Source organism: Limanda limanda, chromosome 9 (assembly GCF_963576545.1).
Source record: "Limanda limanda chromosome 9, fLimLim1.1, whole genome shotgun sequence".
In the NCBI taxonomy this organism is placed as follows: Eukaryota; Metazoa; Chordata; class Actinopteri; order Pleuronectiformes; family Pleuronectidae; genus Limanda; species Limanda limanda.
The window spans coordinates 25,781,811-25,801,198 of NC_083644.1; the positions used below are offsets into that span (position 1 = coordinate 25,781,811).

Consider the following 19,388-nt stretch of genomic DNA (forward strand, 5'->3'; position numbering starts at 1 on the left):
ACAGCGTGTAGTTTTTCACATGGAGGGTGGAAGATTATTTTCATGAATTAATATAATTAAACATTTATATAATTTGACATTTAACAGTTTAAATTTGCACTGACTCTCATTTAATTTAAAGATTTTGCCACACTCCCACTTGTAATACAAAAATGTATTAAAAAAAAAACTTTCTGGTTTTGTTGCTTTTTAAAATTTCAATAAAAAACAAACAGAAAATCTAACCTGATGGGGCAAAATGTGATGCTTTTATTTTGTAAATGACAAATAATGTATTCTGAATGAAATTGTGTAAAAATAATTTAAAAAATGAAAATAAAATAAGATATATATAAGGGCAGTAACTCTCTTGTTTATAAAATCGCACATGTGTGAGGAGGCTGTTTTGCCCGCATGTGTCCCAAGCGAGAAAAAATCCTCTGTGCTTTGGAAAAGCGCAGATTTCATCTCTTCTCTTCTTGGTGTCTTCATTAAGGTGTGAAGACTTAATATGATTCCCATATCAAACATGATCATACTCATGGGTTTTTATTCATCATGTCACAGTCACAGCTTTTCTTTGGGCCTGACAGCAGCCTGGAGTTTAGTGTTGCTCACATGTCTTCACAAAGAAAACCCCGTTTGTCTATTTTATCTTTTCTTTGATAGAATAAATAGAAACAAATATTAAATATATTCTCAATGCATTTTTCACATTTAAGTTTTTTTAAATAGAGGATCCGCGGGATCCTTAATCCAAGCAATGTCCTCAAACAGGGCGATTTGGGATTGAAATGTCTTTGCGTAAAATGTCTCTCTGCGTAAAATGTCCGTCTGTGTGTGGTCAGACCATGAGAGGACACGGTGTCTCCTTCACTTCAGTCCGTGCTGCGTCTCCTTGTGTCTCCTCAGATCCACCTTCCTCTGGAAGCCTTTGCCGCACAGGTCGCAGCCGAAGGGTTTGTAGCCGGTGTGTTTCCTGCTGTGCGTGATGAGGTTGGAGCTCTGGCTGAACGCTTTCCCACACACCTGACATTTGTGGGGTTTCTCGCCTGAGCAGAAAACAAACACACAGTAAGCAAACATCTCACTTCTTTCTAGATTTTTTTTTTTTAACAGATTTGTCTTTCTTCCACTCACCTGTGTGGATGAACGTGTGCTTCTTCATGTCGGACTTCTGGTGGAACCGCTTGCCGCAGTACTGACACGGGTAGGGCCGCGTGTCCGTGTGGATGAGCAGGTGTGTGGACAGAGTGGACGACCTCTTGAAGCTCTTACCGCAGATCTTGCAGTCGAAGCTTCTCTCCTGATAAAAGCAAAGACAGAAACGTGAGGTGAGGTTTAGATCGCGATGTCGACGCAGCACATCCTTCCTGACAGGAAGACGAGGCTGACAGCGAGACGCGTGGTGCAGAGCCCCCGAGAGAACAGAGAAAAGGTGTGAATCTGAAGCGTGTGAGGTTACCTGCGAGTGCACGGCCTTGTGCTGCTCCAGGCTCACTGCGTGGCCGAAGGTTTTTCCGCACAGGTCGCACGCAAAGGGCCTGGTGCCGCTGTGCGACCTCCGGACGTGGACTTCTAACCCGTGTGGAGTGGAAAACACCTGGAGGAGAGGACACACAGGTTAAAGGATCGTTTCATTGGGAGCGTGCCTATGTTTCCACAGCCCTAAATGTTCCCACAGCCCTATATTCCCACATTTCTTATATTCATTACAAAATTAGGCCCTATGTTCCTGCAGTTCCCCCATTTCTACCCCTGCCTGGTAGTTAAGGGTTCACGATTCCTTAGCTGGTGAACCCTAACCCTAACCCTAAACTCTCTGGAGCTCAACACCGCTAACCTTAACCCTAATTTTCAGAAAAATCTAGAAATGTGGGAACATAGGGCTGTGGGAACATCGGGACTAATTTTCCAAAATAAATCTGGGAACATAGGTCTGTGGGAACATATGGCCTAATTTTCTAAATTGTCAGTGAAAAAAAAAATCCTTAGAAATGTGGGAACATATGGCTGACCCCGTTTCGGGTTTTTTGGACACAACACACTGCTCAGCCCACCCAGGCCACCGTAGGCTCACCTTACTGCACTTGATGCACTTGTAGGCCCCGGTCAGGACGAGGCTGGGACACAGCAGCTCCGACGCGGCCTTGGCACCGTGCGCTTTCCCCTGCAGGCCTCCGTCAGGAAACAGCAGGGCGGCGGCGTGTCTCCGGTACTCATCGTACGCCTCCTCGCCCAGGACCCGCTCCGAGTACAGGGCCGAGTGCGCACCGTGGTCCCCGTAGAAGGCGACCGCCGCCGCGCCCCGGTCCGGCTCCATGGGGCCGGGGTGGCGGTGGAGACCCTGCGGCACCAGGGGCCTCAGCCCGGGCCCCTGGTAGCTGGTCCAGGCGTACGGCCGAAAGGGCACGGTGAAGGGCTGGGTCTCGTCCACCAGGGGGGACAGAGATTTGTCCGAGTCGGCTGAGAGGGAGTGAGGGAGGGAGGGGGGAGACAGGGGGATCGGGGTGAGAATTAAAATTGAATGAAAGCAGTGACATGGCTAAAGGGAAGGGAGCGTGTCCGGGGCCCCGCAGGACGAGGCTGATGTGTGCGATGCAATGTCCTCTCCCACAATCCCCCGGTGAGGGTTAGAAACCGAGGCACAGCGCATGATTAATAGAGATGTGCAGACCAGATAGCACCGGGACATTGGACTGAACGTTTTATATATAAACAAGTGATATAACGTAAGCAATTGGTTCATAAGTTATAGAGGGGCAACATCTTTAGGTAAACTGTATGCAGTAATCTTACCCATATATACTGTTATATTATTCTCACAGAAGTATTATCACGCATGATACAGTGGTTAATGGGAGATTCATTCACTGTACATATTCTCACACTGCACATATTGTCCCTGTTTAATACACTATATATTATTCTTAATTCCATTCATATTTGTATCATCCTTACACTTACGTGTTGCATGTTACTGATACAGACCCTTGCTGCTGCAATATTGCAAATGTCCCCATTGTGGGACTAATAAATGATAATCTTGTCTTATTTTTGATCATATTTATATGCAATACAATATATTCCATATAATCCAAAGATAATAGACTAATAATAATAACATAATAACAATATTCTTATATGGACTTGTGTCAGTGGTTCGACTTTCAGAACGTATACAAAGTGTCCAGGTTGTGTCAGTGCAGCAGGTTAGTGTGTGATGTGTGGTGCTGTCTGTGTGTACCTGGCGATGCAGAGGGAGACGGAGGCCTCCAGATGTCCTCGTAGTCCGGGGACGGAGCACACGGACTGCCGGGGCAGCTCAGCGGGGACCTGGGGCAGTAGTCGGCCAGAGGAGAATCCGGAGAGAGCCCGTACCTGTCCACCGTCAGGTCGGTGTCACCGGGGAGTTGATCCGCCTCTGAGAAGAGCCACAGCGGAGAGTCAGGCACGGAAGTAAAGCCATTGTTTTCATTTGAATTAACTCTATTTAAAAATATATGCATTATGGCATTAACGTTACGATAATCGCTCTAAACCTATGAGCTCATTAGACGTGGAAAATGACGCAAAGGTTATCACCTTATTTGACATTATTTCTAGAAATAACCTGTAATGTAAGATCATAAAAAATGGTGATCAAATAGAAAATTAAGAAAAAATCTCAAACGTTTTTTCGTTTGCAAAAACTATGTAAACACGAGTTTCCAATCTTCATACCGTTCAGTTAAATCATTCGATATTTGACAATTTTAAGAAAAAATATGTATTTAATAGCCTTCATATAAAAGGCCTATTAAGAAAAATCCCAGAAAAGCGCTTGATGAATACAGACAATTTACCAATTACGAATACATTGAAGCTTTCCAGTCCTGTGAGATCATAAATAAACTTTTCAACATAATAAGTATCCTGTCAATTATTTGCAATAGTATTTTAAATTTTAACAATAAATAACTGACTTTAAGGCGGTGCAGAACCTGACAGGACTGTGCATATACCTGAGCAGATGTGCGCCAGCAGCGAGTCCAGCCGGCTGTGGTCGTCCAGCACGGAGCGGGGCTGGTGGTAGCTGTGAGCTCTCTTGCTCTTCACCAGGAAGGAGCGAGGCATCTCGGATCCGGCCTGAGGGCTGCTGATGGAGCTCCAGCTGCAGAGAGGAGTTCCGGCGCTGCTCTCTCACCTCTGAGCACACTGGATCTGCTGCTGCTGCTGCTGCTGCTGCTGGGGGTAAGGGATGAGGGTGGGGGGGGAGAGGGAGGGATGTGGGCCCGAGTGTTTTGAACCGTTCAACCCAGCGCACGGAGCATGCGCCTGCAGCCACGGCCCGCCCCGTGAGCCAGGTGCTGCCCGGACAGACAGGTGTCCCCCCCCCCCCCTTCTCATCTATACTATAGTGTTGTTTACAGGTGACAGGAAAACAGTCTGCAGAAGAGGGGGAGACTTCTCGTCACCCCCCCCCCTCCCTCCCTCCCTTCCAACCCTTAGAAGAAGCTCCACTCATTTCAGGAGCAGGGTTGAAAGCGCGCAGGCCTGTGACGCGTCGCCCTTTGCTCTGGTTTAGCTTCTTCAAGCATCTGAATATAGACAATAGGTGTGAATCTAAGGGGCTTTTTCTTTCTGCGGGTTTTACCCCCCCCCCTGCCACGGATCAGGCTCGTGTCTGCAGAGGAGCCTGTGGCAATCAGGAGAAGTGATACACGCTCCTTGTTTATCAGTGCTTTACTCAATCTTTGGAGAGGGGGGTGCAGGGGAGAGGAAACGCGGGGGCGCACCCCGGGGGTCTCACTGAGGGTCCTGCTCTCAGCACATATAGTGGTCACATATCTCTTCTTAATCTTCTTCTCAATTAAGATGAGACATTTTCAACAACCCACACACGCTTTGTGGGGACATCTGCAAGCATACACAAATACAGTTCGTTGGCAACAATGGACAATAACTGCTCATCGTGATCCAACCGTATTGCAGATTCCAGGGGTCCACGCATGACCACGTTTGGAGTCATGCTGCTCAGTGGAGCCCGCTCACACTTAGTCATTATGTGACAGACACTCTCCGTTAGACGCCCGCGGGTGTTGTACTGTGAGGAAGAAGCCGGTCACAGAGACAGGCTGCTCTCTGTGCGCCCAGGACGCATATTACCGAGGCTGCTGAGCGTCATTACGCACGTAACAAAATAAATACAGGGTCGAGCCGTGCGTCCTGGTGCCTTTAACCCCTGCAGGTGCTCTACACCAGCCCCCGGGTAACCGTGGTGGAGTGGCTGCTCTATAATGATCAATCAGTAGTAATAAAATCTATTGTATTCACCTGGATTTCAAGATTCAAGGTTTTTCGTATCAGTGGATAGAGGACAGGAAATCAAAACGCCAAATGTCGCGGCTCGATTAGACTCAGGACGGCCGCTGCATCCGGACAACGTGTCGGTGGAGATATGAAGCCAGAGCCGATAAAAGTGGAGGATGACGGCGACAGGCCCCGAGCTGCTGCTGCTGCTGCTGCTGCTGCCCGGAGGAGGAGGAGGAGAGCGACGGGCCGACACCGAGGAGTGGGGCCTCTGTGCGTAATAAAGAGCAACTGTGTTCTCATCCTGCCATGAACGTAAAGAGTTCAATATAAAACAAACAATGTCCCCATGATAGTAATCATAATCAAAATGCTAATAGTAGTTCTGCAGAAAACAAATAGTTTTTTTGTGTGTGGAACAGAATATAATAATTTATTTGAACACTTTGCATAAGCAAATCCGTAATTTAAATTTTGCATTTAGGAAGTTTTTTTTTGAAAAAAAATTCTAAACGCCTCCATATATGTGAAAACACTAAATGATTAAACTCCTCCTACAGTTCAAGAGCTGCTTACAATTTAATCTAAAATTATTGAATTCGTTTGCAAATCTTTAACTGTAACAGTAACATGCAGTTAATAGTCGTGCATAAATGTAGAGGACTTTGTTTGAAATTATCAAAATAATATTTTTATATAAAATGCAAGTCAAACTCACTGGTAAAAGGATAAATGTTGAGGATTTTACAAGCAGCTTGTCAACATTTGAATAAACTGTAACTGACTTTCACTTTCGAATATTTGCATGTGCAATCAATCAATCACTGCAATTTTAAATTATAACATCCCAGTACACTGGCCATCACAATCTGACTGCCCTAAATAATCATCAGTATTTAGAATTAATACGAACCTTGTAAATCTTTTAGTGGGTAAGTGCCTGACGAGGACTGTGCTTTTAAAATGTGGTTTTCTGCATGAAATGATCAGAAGATGAGGCTGAGTTCTGAAAACCGCGAGAGAAATCACTTCCTGAGACAATCTGAAGTAGAATCTTCACAGAGGAAGACAGACGGATGACGCCTGCTCACAGATTCAGGTTTGAGCTTTCAGCATGAAAACACATCAGGCCACAGCTTAGTCAAACATTTTATTATGAACTCATCTCTCTCGCTCACACTCGCATGCATAAACACACACACACACACATACATATAACAATCTCATGTAAGTCTCCAGAATGTGCCGACTGCTCCATAGCGTTGCCCCATATATTTACTGCACTGCAGACTCAAAAGTGCCATAAAGTGTTCCTCTCCCTCAGATGACGCAGGGTAACTTGACCAGATGAACGTGATTATCACCAACCCATCGCCACAGTCTCCTCGGTCTTCCACTGAATACAGGAGTTAGTGTTCCACGTGGACAGTCAGAGAAATTCATACACATGCAGGTCTTTGAAAGTGGAGTAGAACTGACCTGTGGATGACAACACTTTGGTACAGATCCTGATTAATCTCCAGATTGTGTTATAGCGTCCCCGGGTTCAAGTTCCCTTACAGCTTCATCCATTTCTTTGCAAATTTGTGACACACAGAAAAAACCTGACAGACATTACTCGTGTGACGCGTCAGCTGATGTGCTCCTTCTGCTTAGTGAGGGGGCTCATTCTGAAAGTACAGCTGCGATGCTTTCAGAGAACTCGTTTCAATAGCAACAGTCGTCAGGAGATAAATCTGTCCTCTTCTGTTTTTTTATAATCAACAAGTCGAGTGAGGTCACTTATTCTTTTTCTCTTAACAGGAATTCACCTCGCTCGCCTCAAAAACAGCATCCGTCATTTCTGTTATTTAACCAACCTATAAATGTCCCTTTTCTTCTGAGTTGTACAATATATTCTAAAAGTCAGATATGCAATAGATACATTTGTTCAAGTTCAAAAGGTATTGAAAACAAAAAACAACAACCATTATATACATTTACATATCTACACGTATGCAGATGACACTGAGCTTGTGATACACCAGCTTCTAGTGAAAGGCATGCGGCGTGTGCCAAGGCCTGAACAGTCATCGTTACCCTCAGGTCGACTCTGGAGGACGCGGGTTTGATACCAGGCATTGACCAAATTCATAAAGACAATAGATACGCATATATTTTATATATGAACATTGGGATCCGAACAACTCTGAAACCACTGTCTCATTAATTTCATTGGGACCGTGGTCTCAGACCTTGATGTCTCACTGTATGAATGTACAAACACATATACATTCACACACCCAGTCCTGCCTCCTCATGATGGACACTTAGTAGTAACAGCATCGATACATTTTTGATGTTCATTTATAAAATGTTTTAAAAATATAAAAATACATTGGATGAAGTGTGTAGTAGAGCATTAAATGTTTTTATTGCACAGTCTCTGTCTCTGTGTTGTACCGACAATCAAAAGTGAGGGGGTGTTAGAGGGGTGACAGACAGACAGACAGACACACCCCCCCTAACCCCTCCTCTGATCTCCGTGTCCCAGTCGAGTTTGATACGTTCCACATTATTTGATCCTCCAGGCTGATGATCTGCCGGCGGTCAGGTGTTTGCTGCCCTCAAGAAGATAACAAAAACTACAAAAAAAGGAGGTAAATGAAGAAAAACTAAATCAACTTGTGTAATCCTCATGATATGAAATGATAATGCATTTCCCCTCTGAAATTCAGATCTCCACATCCGGCTCCTCCTCTGTGGGTGCTGACAGTCCGTGTCCCGACTCCGGCAGCCGACGGGTGTTCCTCACACGGTGGTGGACTTGTGGCCGCCGCTCGGAGGCACTGAGAGACGCAGGGCCTCCCCGTCATCCTCCTCTTCCTCCTCTTCCTCCTCGCTGTCGGTGTCCCTGAGGTTGGGGCGCAGTCTGATGCGGCTGCCGCTCCTCGGCTGGGTGTCCTGGAGGGTGGGTGCCTTGACTCCATCTTCATCTGAAGACTGGTAAGACTCATCCCCTACATAGTGATTGACAATGTGGATCCCATCAAAACTGGGTTGATTGGCCAAACCCCTCGTTCCTTTCAAGCAGAAGATCTGTGGGAGGAAGCACGTGAGTGTTAGGAGTGATGCAAAAGAGACAGATTTATAGCAGGTCAGTCAAAAGACACACAGGTATGTTGTTAACAAACTATGCAACACAATACTGAAGTTGTATCACTGTTTTGCATAAATCAGACATGCAGACAGCAGTCCAATCAAAAACCACAAGGAAATAATGAGCTGTGTCCCAATTCCATACAACATAACAGTAGTATACAGTCTACTTCTTCGTTGTTCGGATTATTTTGTTGTTGGTGACCAACGTAAAAGTGCATTATCGCCATCTACTGTTTAAAATAAAGTATTTGTATCCATTTAGCTTGAACGTTTTTCCAGAGCTGGGAGTTTTATTTCTTACGTTTTTAAAAGATCTGTCATCCAATCAAAATCATCACACTCTGGACCCTTGGACACTGAGCCCAATGCATGTTATCATTCTATTTATTACAAAAATTTGCTGTAGGAGATAAAATGGAGTCGAGCAGTGATAATTGCTTTTTAATTGATTTTGTGTCCTCTCACTTTTTGAAAAAACGGATTTGGGACAAAGCTATTGTATAATTTCCTCTTCTTTGGTTTGCTTTGTTTAGGACACAATCCTGAATGTGTTTCGTAAAAAGGTTTAGGGAAGTGGCTGTGCTCTGTTTATCCAAGGTGAGAGGTGAAAAACAGATTGTCTTCATTCACAAGATTGTTTCTTTTCTAAAAAATAATAAAAAAGATGAATCTCAACTCTATGTGGTTTGTCCAACTAATTTCCAAGTACAATGTCTACTTTACATCATTCTGGAGAACTAAGGTGAAATGGTTGTAAGCCCTATGACACAAGTTTTGATTTGTGAATATGGGTTAGGGTTAGGGTTGATTGATTTTGTGACTGATGGTGGAAAACAAACTTAAAACGATAGAACTGCAGTTGCTGTGGGTGTTTTTTTGTTTCTCAATTGCGGAGAAATGTGATCATTATTCTCGCACTCACAAACAAACTTTCACAAACTATGGAAAGATTTGAGCTTCAGCTAACGTGTATTCACACAAGCTTTACTAGTGACACCCGAAAGCTTCAGCACCACGTGGCAGGTGTGACTTCAGGTTAACCTCTCCACCTCTAGTTCCAAGCAGAGCTCACCTCCCTCCCTATGAATAAGACAGACACAATTGGGGGTTTCACTGGGGGCCACATATCAATGTGGTTAGGGGCCAAAACAAGGTCACACGTCAAATCTGTACCCACTCACCTGGTGTGGCCTGCCACGCAACAGACAGACATGTAGGAAGAGACGCATTCAGAGGCCAGTTCAGAGCACAGTACACAGAATAACAAAAAGAAGCCTGTGTTTACCTGCACCTGTCTACACTTCCTGTTGCTGCCATGCAAAAAAAGGAAATCATGACGTGATCAACATCTGTCTGGCAGCAGTAAGAGTTTCCAACAATATGATGCAGCTTTTAATGCAGATTGTGGAGGATGGTGGCACTGTCAACTTTCAGGTCTGCTCACCGCACACACTTGAGGTAGCACCTAGCATGATTCATAGAGGGCCCCTCACCCACTGACAACCACCAGGCAAAACCAAGTGAGAGGGGAAATGACAGCTCGGCCTTTATAAAGTGTCAGGAGAGGTTAAAGCAGGTAGCTCCACTTAACCACAGTTCACAAACACCACAGTTCACGAACACATATTATTCTTGTAAAAAAAGATCTGCTGATTGTACTATTTAAAACCATGTTAACAATGAAGATCAGCTTCTCAACCAGCAGTGAGTTGAAAGTCATTATTAAATAGATGTTGAACCTATGACCTTCTCCTCAGTACAAACAGGACTGCACAAAGAACAATAGACGGTAACCACAGTAGTAGAATGAAGTGGAGATTCACTGCTCTGATGTCAGTTGAGTTCATCTGTAATATTTCAGTTAACATTAAGAAAAGCTGGTTCGGAAGAACAGAACTTTCAACATTACCTCTTGTCAGATTCATTTTATAGGATTTATAGGATTCAATATGTATTATGCATATATCTAAGACCACTTTTCCATTCACTTGACTGTTGATTGTTAATAACTAAATGCCTCAGATTCATTATGACATTAATATTGTGATATTTTTCATAACCATAATAATAATGATTATTATTATTGTTCATTAGCTTCTTTTCAGGGAGTGGTCCCTGGGAGCTGAGGTGTGTTGATTGATGGGGAAACTGAGGCATCACTTTAAGGCGGAGTCAACTTATTCCTCCTTGCAAATCGACTGCCAACTAGGGCTGAACGATTTGGGGAAATAATCTAATTGCGATTTTTTTCCCCCAATATTGCGATTGCGATTTAATATGCGATTTTTTTATTTGATCCAATTTATTTTCCCCAACTAAACGTAATGAATGATTTAAATATGACCAAGACAATATTAGATACATTTAGTGTTAAATAATATTTAAAATGATAGGTGTCTTACTGCTCCCAACTCAGAAACATTTCACACAACTGAAACATAGAATTTGCCTCTACTAAACTTTAAAAATATTTTGTAAAATCAAAGTAAATAAAGTTATAAATAAAAAACGGAGAAATGCACAGGCCACAAAGTCAAACAGTACAACTGCGTGTATGAACAGTTTCCTGAAGCTAATGAAATGGTCCCACTCCTCAGACTGTGGTTTTTAACCCTTTTGAACACAAGTCACGTAACAGACAAGAGTGTGTGTGGAGCCACAACACAGCAGACATGAGGCGGTGTAAAGCCTTGAGCATCCCGTCCATGTGCGGGTGGTCGTGCAGCGGTACGGAGGCGCGACCACCCGTTTTATCATATCGCGATTAAATCGCAAATGCAATTAATCGTTCAGCCCTACTGCCAACCCTCTAATAAACTAACCCCCCAAGAGTTTTAGGTCATATCCACACTACTATGTTTTAGTTCGACACCTACTGTCCAGACTTCAGGTTACAGAGTTTTCTAAAATTGAGAAGTTTGGAAATGCTGTTGGCTCCGTTTTAGTTTGAAAACTCTGGGTCTGTTTTGTACTCTGTCTGGCAGTAATTGACACATTTGGAAACGATCAGCCACATAATTTCCTGATTATCAAGGATGTAGCCTAAGATAGGACGGAGCCCTGGTTCAAAGCTCAATGTTAGTCACAACAGCAGAAAACAAACACAAATCATAATATACATAATTGGAAACAAGTGTGGCAAAAAGTACATCATATAAACACAAATTAAAATAAAAGTAATCACAATCAAGCTCAGCACTGTGACAAAGCTGCTCAAAGCCACTTGTAGTAACATCTGTACGTACTATCTGTGAGGGTATTTACAAGAGGTGTGCGGTGTCAGCTCCACACAGGAAGTCTCTGGGTGTAGTTAACACTTCTACTAATCTGTTTGCTTCAAAGCAAAACCATATCTGAGGGAATGTTGTCAGTCTTCTGAAACGCTACATCAAAGAAGCGGCAACAACAAAATCTGAACCTCCACAAGATAACAACTCTGCTGTCCTGATTAGTACTGAGCGTGATGCTTGATTTTTACGGGTCTCACCTCATGTTTTAGTTCCGATATCTGGTCTTTGAGGTCACAGATGTACTGGCTCGAGTCTGTGTGGTTCAGCTGGCCTTGGACCTTCCCTTCTTCTTTCTGTTGGTAGAGAAGATATCAGGTTTAAAAAAAAGAGAAGCACAGTGGAACAGGTGGAGGGAGGTGAAGATATATTTCAGCATCATGTGAACACATTGGCAGACACAAGTGGCTACACTGGAGACTAAATATCAAATGCAACAAACACTTAAAGAGCAAGAGAACAAATTTCACTTATTGAATACCCATTGATATGAACAGTTGTGAGCTACTGCACATTCAGGGTAAACAGACACTAGAGCTCCACAGCTAAAACAGCAGCATGATGGTGTACACTGCGAGTGTGGCAGGCGAGCAAAATGACAGATGTCAGAGGAAACACAAGACAGTGTAATTTGTATCTGATTTCCTCCTGGGGCCCTGGGGATGAGGCAGCTTCTTAGCTTTTACAGTTTAACAGCCCATGTGATGTTTACTCTCCTCAGTAAAGACATCTGCAGACTTTGGAGACAAACACATGCACACACGTTCAAACCTCAATCACACCCTTGAACCTGCCACTTCTACAGTGAGACCAGAAAAGGTCGCTCGGTGGAGTTCAAACCACAGGAGCACCGAGGCAAAAAAGGGAAGACTGCACGCAGCAGGGGTGGGGTGTCAGAGGCACAGTCTTCTCTGGTCCGACCAACACCCCAAAAATACAGATAGGGGTTGTGATTCCTGTGGTAAGGTGCAGCCGAGTTTCGTGGATCCCAGTAGGCCTTTTTTTCACCAGAGGTCGAAACAAGTGAGATTATTCCAAGAATCGGTTGTTTTTGAGGTTTTGTCCCTCCAATAACATTGCAACGATAATGGGGCCAGGCAGTTAATAAGACTTCCTCGTGCTCAGCTGTGTGAATCAGCAGGTGTCAGACTGTGTAGTTGGGGTCGGCAAACGTTTTTTCAGCCTCAGTCTGTTGAACTTTGTTTGTGAGAGTGCAACTAAAGACAATTGGCATATTTTTTACTCAAAACTTGAAAATTGTTTTTCAAAAAAACTCTTAGTGTGATATACAAGAGGCCCCTAATATGAATAACATTCTGGTCGGTACAGATCTTCCCCCAGCCAATGTCATCTACATGTTAAAATGTGTATTTGGACAGAGGTAAACACCCAGATCTTCAAATACTCATATTGCAGAATACCTTAGTAACATCTTAAACAAGATAACAATATGTACAATTTTCTAAAGCAAAACAAATTTTTTTTTCTGTATATCTGCCTCATCTATGTTGTTACTCTGACTCATCCTTTTGGAACTTTGTTCAAATCCATAAAGACAGTAAAGGACAAACAGTTGCCAATTTATGATGACGTTGTTTTGTTTACAGTGAAAATACATGTGCTAATCTGGCAAAACATTCTTAAACCATCACAAACATTATCATGGCCACATCGTGGACAAGGGATTGAAATCACAGCTTAAGGCTGCTTCACACTAGAGGATTATCAACTCTTAACAGCTTTTATAAAAGTGGAAGACCACAGATATATCAACAGATTTAACCGATTTTGTATTATAATCTTCAGAACGCACCCTGGACGATTTGGCCAGAACGTAAGAGCACACACACTTGCCGTTTGTAGGAAAATATTTCACAGTGTAGACTCCAGAGACTCTCACAAAAATTCGCATTTCTTACGAAAGATATCTTCTTCATCCCTTTTTTTTAATGGCATTTGGCAAATGACCGCATTACCGCCACCTTCTGAACTGAAGTGTGGAACATTTGCATGATTGAACGTGACTTCCGATTGAAAAACAAACATGGAGGAAGAAGGGTGTCATGTGTTCTGCAGCAGAAAAAAAGCACAGCTTCAGCAAGCACATTCAAAGTCCTCTTACACTTTGTGCATCTCAACTGTTGTGGTAGTGATGAATGCTTTACCCTGAAGGTGTGAAGAACGTGTGAACAGTTACTGCTGCAGTGTTATATATATGGTTTATTATCACTAAGCTGCTCAGTGAAGACAAAAGCAGTTGATGATCACAGGATCCTTTCCATGGTAAAGAAGAAACCCTTCACAACATCTTAGTTAAGTGAAGAAGACTCCAGGAAAACACATCTAAAAAGCCAGCCCTGTTCTGGAACAGCAATTTTTGGACAGATGAAACTAAGATCAACCTTTACCAGAATGATGGCAGGAGAAAATTCTTGAGAAGGATTGGACAACTTATGACCTGAAGCACACCACATCATCTGTAAAACATGGTGGAGGTAGGGTGATGGCATGGGTATGCATGGCTTCCAAAGGCACTGGGTCACTATTGTTTATTGATGATATGACAGAAGACGGAAGTAGCTGCATGAATTCTGAAGTCTATAGGAACATTCTGTCCGCTCACATTCAGCCAAATTCAGCAAAGTTGATTGGACGTCGCTTCACAGTACAGATGGACAATGACCCAAAACATACCGCGATAGCAACCCAGGCGTTTTTCAAGACAAAGAAGTGGAATATTCTACAATGGCCGAGTCAATCACCTGATTTAGCATGCATTCCACTTGCTTAAGACAAACTTAAGGCCGTAAGATCTGCAAACAAACAACAACTGAAGACAGCTGCAGTCAAGGCCTGGCAAAGCATCAAAAAGGAGAAAATCCAGCATTCGATGATCCGATGGGTTCCGGACTTCAGGCAGTCAACGCATGCAAAGGATTCTCAACAAAGTATTAAGAATAAACATTATATTTATTACTTTATTAATTTGCCAAAATATTTTAGATCCCTTGAAAGGAGGGGACTAAGTATGACAATTGTTGCAATTCCAAAACCCTTCCTCCAATTTTGGTAAACACTCAAATTAAAGCTGAAAGTCGACACTTCAATAGAATCTCTATTATTTCATTTCAAATAAATTGTGGTAGCATAAAGGTCCAAATTTATGCAAATTGTGTCGCTGTCCAAATAGTTCCTGACCCGTGACACACACACACACACACACAAACACGAGCACAGAATGTGCTTTATAGGCAAAAACAATTATGATAAATCTCTGAGCATGTCATAGAAACCTCAAAATAAACCATACAGGCTACCTTTGGTAGAGTCTCTGTTTCAAGATGAGGAAACCACTTCCTCTCAGCCCAGAAACAGTGGATCTGTGGCATTATGTGTGGCAACTGAATTTGAAACAGATAGAATCCTACAAAGACCTAGACACCTAGAGCTTAACTCAAGTGTTTTCAATTATAACTCACAGATTTGTTTTTATGTAAATACGTATTACCAGATGCACAAGACATTCATGTACATATTCAGACTCAGACCAAGCCAATCTGAGCCCTCAGTGACCTCTGATCTCTCACGTTAAACCCGAGCTGCAAGTTGTCACCACCAACATGAGTCACCTTCTCTGAAGAAGAAGCCAAGGAACTGATTTTCTTCTGCTTTTTGTGACTGTGAGGCAAATAAATTTCACCCACAACTTACAGAGCAGAGAACAAAATCACAGATCCAGAAACACATCATCAAGATTTCAGCTCAGACAGAAAGAAAGCATACCAAACCTGTGAGAAAGCTGTACAACACTGTTCCTCAATGCAGTCTATAAAACACAGGAGAGTAAGGTGCGTTTTACTGACAAACTCTGCAGAGTCTGAAATGTATGGAGGCGTGGTGGTGAAGTTTTGGTGTTGTATGTTTTTGCTCTATCACTTAGTAACAAAACCTCAGACCACACTGTGTGATTGTCGATGTCTATGAAGGGGAAGAGGGGGAGGATATTTCGTAGGTGTCATACATATAAATAGTCTGGGCCTACAGCTTAGATGATCTGGAAAGACATTACACATTTATGTATGTTTATGAAGCCCACCCTACCGGCTTAAAGTCACGACTGTTTCCACCAGAGCTGTTCTTCAGCCCCATAAGTACTAGGCTGTCATTTTAAGTGTACTTTACTATTATTGCAGAATTAAACTTTATGAGAACAACTTCAATATATCATATTTAGTAAGCCTAAATTATTTTACAGTGATTCAAAAATGCAGTCATGGTCAAAGTTCAAAATTAGTAATACCTCAAATGCAAATGTGTAATTTCAATAAAAACTAAAAAAGAATAATAAAACAAATGTATCCAACCTGCTCAGAACAACAGGCACTGATACATCTCACATTCAGCTTCTAAGTCACCATAGTTAACCACAAATAAACAATTTACAAGGACTTCATGATCAAACAGAAAAAGCAATCACTGTGAAATAAGCAGAGTTAAATGCTTACCCTCATGGTATGATTGATTTTCTTTTGAAATTTAAAACAATATTCATTCACTGATTCAACGATTTATCTTCTGTAGTCTGTACAACACCATCATCTGCCTACTGCCACACTTACTCTTCATTATGTAGCTTTGCTTTAGAATAGTTTTGTTGGTTGATTTGATCTGTTATCGGTCATTACTGTTGAGTGTCCGCACTGTTAAAACAGGCCTGTATTTGTTTTGGTCACCCTTGTTGTGTGTAGCGTTACATTTGTTTGGGGATAAATACTGATCTTTACACTCCTGCTTGTTGAGACTTGATCCAACAGGAGATTTATAGACACATCTGCCAAGTTTCAATCAATATCATGAATCAAAAAAGTCTCCAGTAACTGTTCCCTCAATACCCTTATGGAGACAAATCATTTTAAAGTTATAAAATCTAACAAATTTTACACAAATAATACAAATTGTCAACATATTTGGTCAGCAAACTATATAAGTGGACAAGCTTTGTCAGTCTGCTTTAAGATTCAGAAAATGTTTTGGAAAATTAAAAAATTCTGTTTTGAGGCAGATTTGGGCTTTGATCACAGTTTGTTAAACAACATAGTACATCTGAAATCTGTGCCCTACACACAGTATTTTATCTCATGATGTTGGGGCTGTGGCTAAAAAACCCTGTAAATATTTCTCTGCAACAAGTTTCAAATCTCTGCACTGGCATACGGTAAACAAAGAAACCATCCATGTATTACCAGCTACTTTATTAACATTAACACTTCTGTTCTTTACTTAGATAATAATGAAACGTTTGTGAATAATACATCAGTAGTTCAACTAGTTGAGTGGATGCCCCGAAAATTGCAATTTTATGTAACTCAAATTAAATCTACGACACAATAAAGCGTGCAGATAATTCAGGGCACTTTCTGAAGCCATTGTAACATTTCTTTCCCTAAAGAAACTTTAAATATACAAACAAGTTTATGAAATGCGCCAAATATTCTCTATTTTGGCCAAGTCTGGACTGCACGCAAGGCCAGTCCAGCACCCCCACCCTCTTCTTCAGCAGCCATGCCTTTGTAATAAGTGCAGTGCACAATGTGGTTTTGCATTGTCTTGTTGCAATATGCATGGAGTCTCTGGAAATTATGTCATCTTGAAGGCAGCAGATGCTGCTCGGCAATGGTGCCATCACAAAAGTGTAAGTTAACTTTAACAAGGGCACTGACACAACCCCATACCATGCCAGACCAAAATAAAAATCAAATCAAATCAAAGTTTATTGTCACATGCACCAATGACCCTGGCTTAACTGGCATTTGTGGATGTAACTATGTATTGTATTGGTTGACAAAGGTTTGCCAAAGTTATTCTGCGCCCATGTGGTTTTATTGCTTGTAGATAAATGACAGTTCTTGATGCAGTGTCGACTGAGGAATCGGAGGGCCCGGTTAGTCGGCTGATGTTTGCGCCCTTGGTCTTTATGCACTGAAGTTCAAATCCAAATACCTTCCTATCCTTTTTTGAGGAACACCGTTTTTTAAACATTTTAATAAATTTGTCACACACTTGTTGTCAAATGGCGATCCTTGTCCCATCTTTGCTCCTGAAGAGCTAGGCCGTTCCTGAATGCTGCTTTTGTCATGATTACAATCACCAGTTGACATCACCTATTTCAGATCACTTCAATTCAAACTGATTTTCTTCCTCTCTTTTATGACTGAGGCAAAACATGTTCACCCACAACTTACAGAGCAGAGAACAAAATCCCAGATCCAGAAACACACCATCATGATTTCAGAAACATACGAAACCTGTAAGAAGGCTGTATAAAACTGTTCCTAAATGCAGTCTATAAAATACAGGAAAGTAAGATGCGTTTTACTGACACACTTAACAGAGTTCATTATGCAGAGACTGAAAGGTATGAAGGCGTGGTGGTGAAGTTTTTGTGTTGTATGTTTTTGCTCTGTCCCTTAGTAACAACCTGATTACAATCCATGATTACAATCATCTGTTGACACCACTTATCTCGAATAAATTATTTAATCATTGTACCTCATAACTAGCCCTAAATGGCCCCGTCCCAACTTTTTTTGGAATGTGTTGCAGGCCTGAATGGCAGGAATGGATGTATATTTACAAATAAAATGAAGTTGACCAGACACAACATAAAATATCTTATGGTCATACTGTCTGCAATGAAATACAAGTCAAATTATATTTTGAAATCGGGTTGTATTATAAATGTGGTTTGAAGTCGAGGAAATATGATGCTTGATGCAGTCAGGAGTGTGATGTCAGAGACAGACTTAACGGGTTTGGACTTTACCTCAATCTCAAGCTCCGAGATCTGTTGCTGGAGTTCTGCCATAGCAGCAATGTTGTCAGCTTCCCTCAGCCTCACTGCCATCACTTCCTCCTTGCTCTGCAGGAAAAAACAAACCGCACAAGACTCACAGGCAGCTGCAAAAGTAGCCTAAACACTATTTCGACAACAGCTTTAACCAACCCCAGAAGAAGCTGAACGGCCCACATAGAAACATGTGTACAATGTTTCTGTTTTTGTATTTGAAGATGTGTGAATTTTTCATGGTAGATATGGAGAGTGTTACCACAAGTGTTTAACAGAAATCTAGCAGCAGCAGCATCAAAGGCATCAGCACAAGAGATTAGGGCTGGGGCGACTCGTCGACGTAATCGAAAATACCGGTGAGTCGACAAGCCACTCTGTTCTGATCCAGACGCGGTTTTTAAATTGTGACGGAGCATTTCTATTTTAACCTGCGCAGCTATTTCCGCCTTTACGAGACTAAATCCTCGCAACGCACGGTAGAGTTAACTTCACAGAACCAGAGTAACTGGGAACAAAGAGGAAAGTTAAAGCTGTTTAGTTGTTCGTTATTTTTTAGATTGTTAATATGTGAAATTAATTTAGTTAAAGATGCCTTTTTTTAAATCCCTTTATTATAATTTTTAAAAGCAAACCTAATTTAACTTGAAATGAGAAGATAACACTTCAGTTCAGTGTGAAAAATAAAATTGTGGAAATACTATTGAATTGGACCAATACCAATTATATTGTTGAGAGATATGGGACTGTAAAAGGCAGATAAGCAAGACTGGGCTTTGTTTGATTTTTTTTGTATTTGAGAGAAGATTATTAAATAAACATAAATTAAGTTTTTTAAATTTTAT

The 19,388-nt window shown here is 42.0% G+C and overlaps 2 protein-coding genes across 5 annotated transcripts in view; both read right to left on the reverse strand.

Moving 5' to 3' along the window:
• Positions 1-342: 342 nt before the first annotated feature.
• gfi1ab (growth factor independent 1A transcription repressor b) lies at positions 343-4,098 on the reverse strand. Its single transcript, XM_061078562.1, has 6 exons — positions 3,984-4,098; positions 3,227-3,403; positions 2,060-2,445; positions 1,445-1,582; positions 1,120-1,285; positions 343-1,031 (listed from the first exon to the last, which is right to left on the reverse strand). The coding sequence occupies exons 1-6, from the start codon at positions 4,093-4,095 to the stop codon at positions 853-855; spliced, it is 1,158 nt and encodes a 385-aa protein (XP_060934545.1). The 5' UTR covers positions 4,096-4,098; the 3' UTR covers positions 343-852.
• Positions 4,099-6,408: 2,310 nt separating this feature from the next.
• evi5b (ecotropic viral integration site 5b) overlaps positions 6,409-19,388 on the reverse strand; it is a 31,372-nt gene continuing 18,392 nt past the window's right edge. For all 4 annotated transcript variants that reach the window (XM_061078561.1, XM_061078560.1, XM_061078559.1 and 1 more), the window contains 3 exons: positions 18,523-18,618; positions 11,900-11,995; positions 6,409-8,349 (listed from right to left, as the gene is read on the reverse strand). In XM_061078561.1, coding sequence (XP_060934544.1) covers positions 8,062-8,349; positions 11,900-11,995; positions 18,523-18,618 — 480 coding nt within the window. In that variant the 3' untranslated portion in view covers positions 6,409-8,061. The remainder of the gene's footprint in view (positions 8,350-11,899; positions 11,996-18,522; positions 18,619-19,388) is intronic.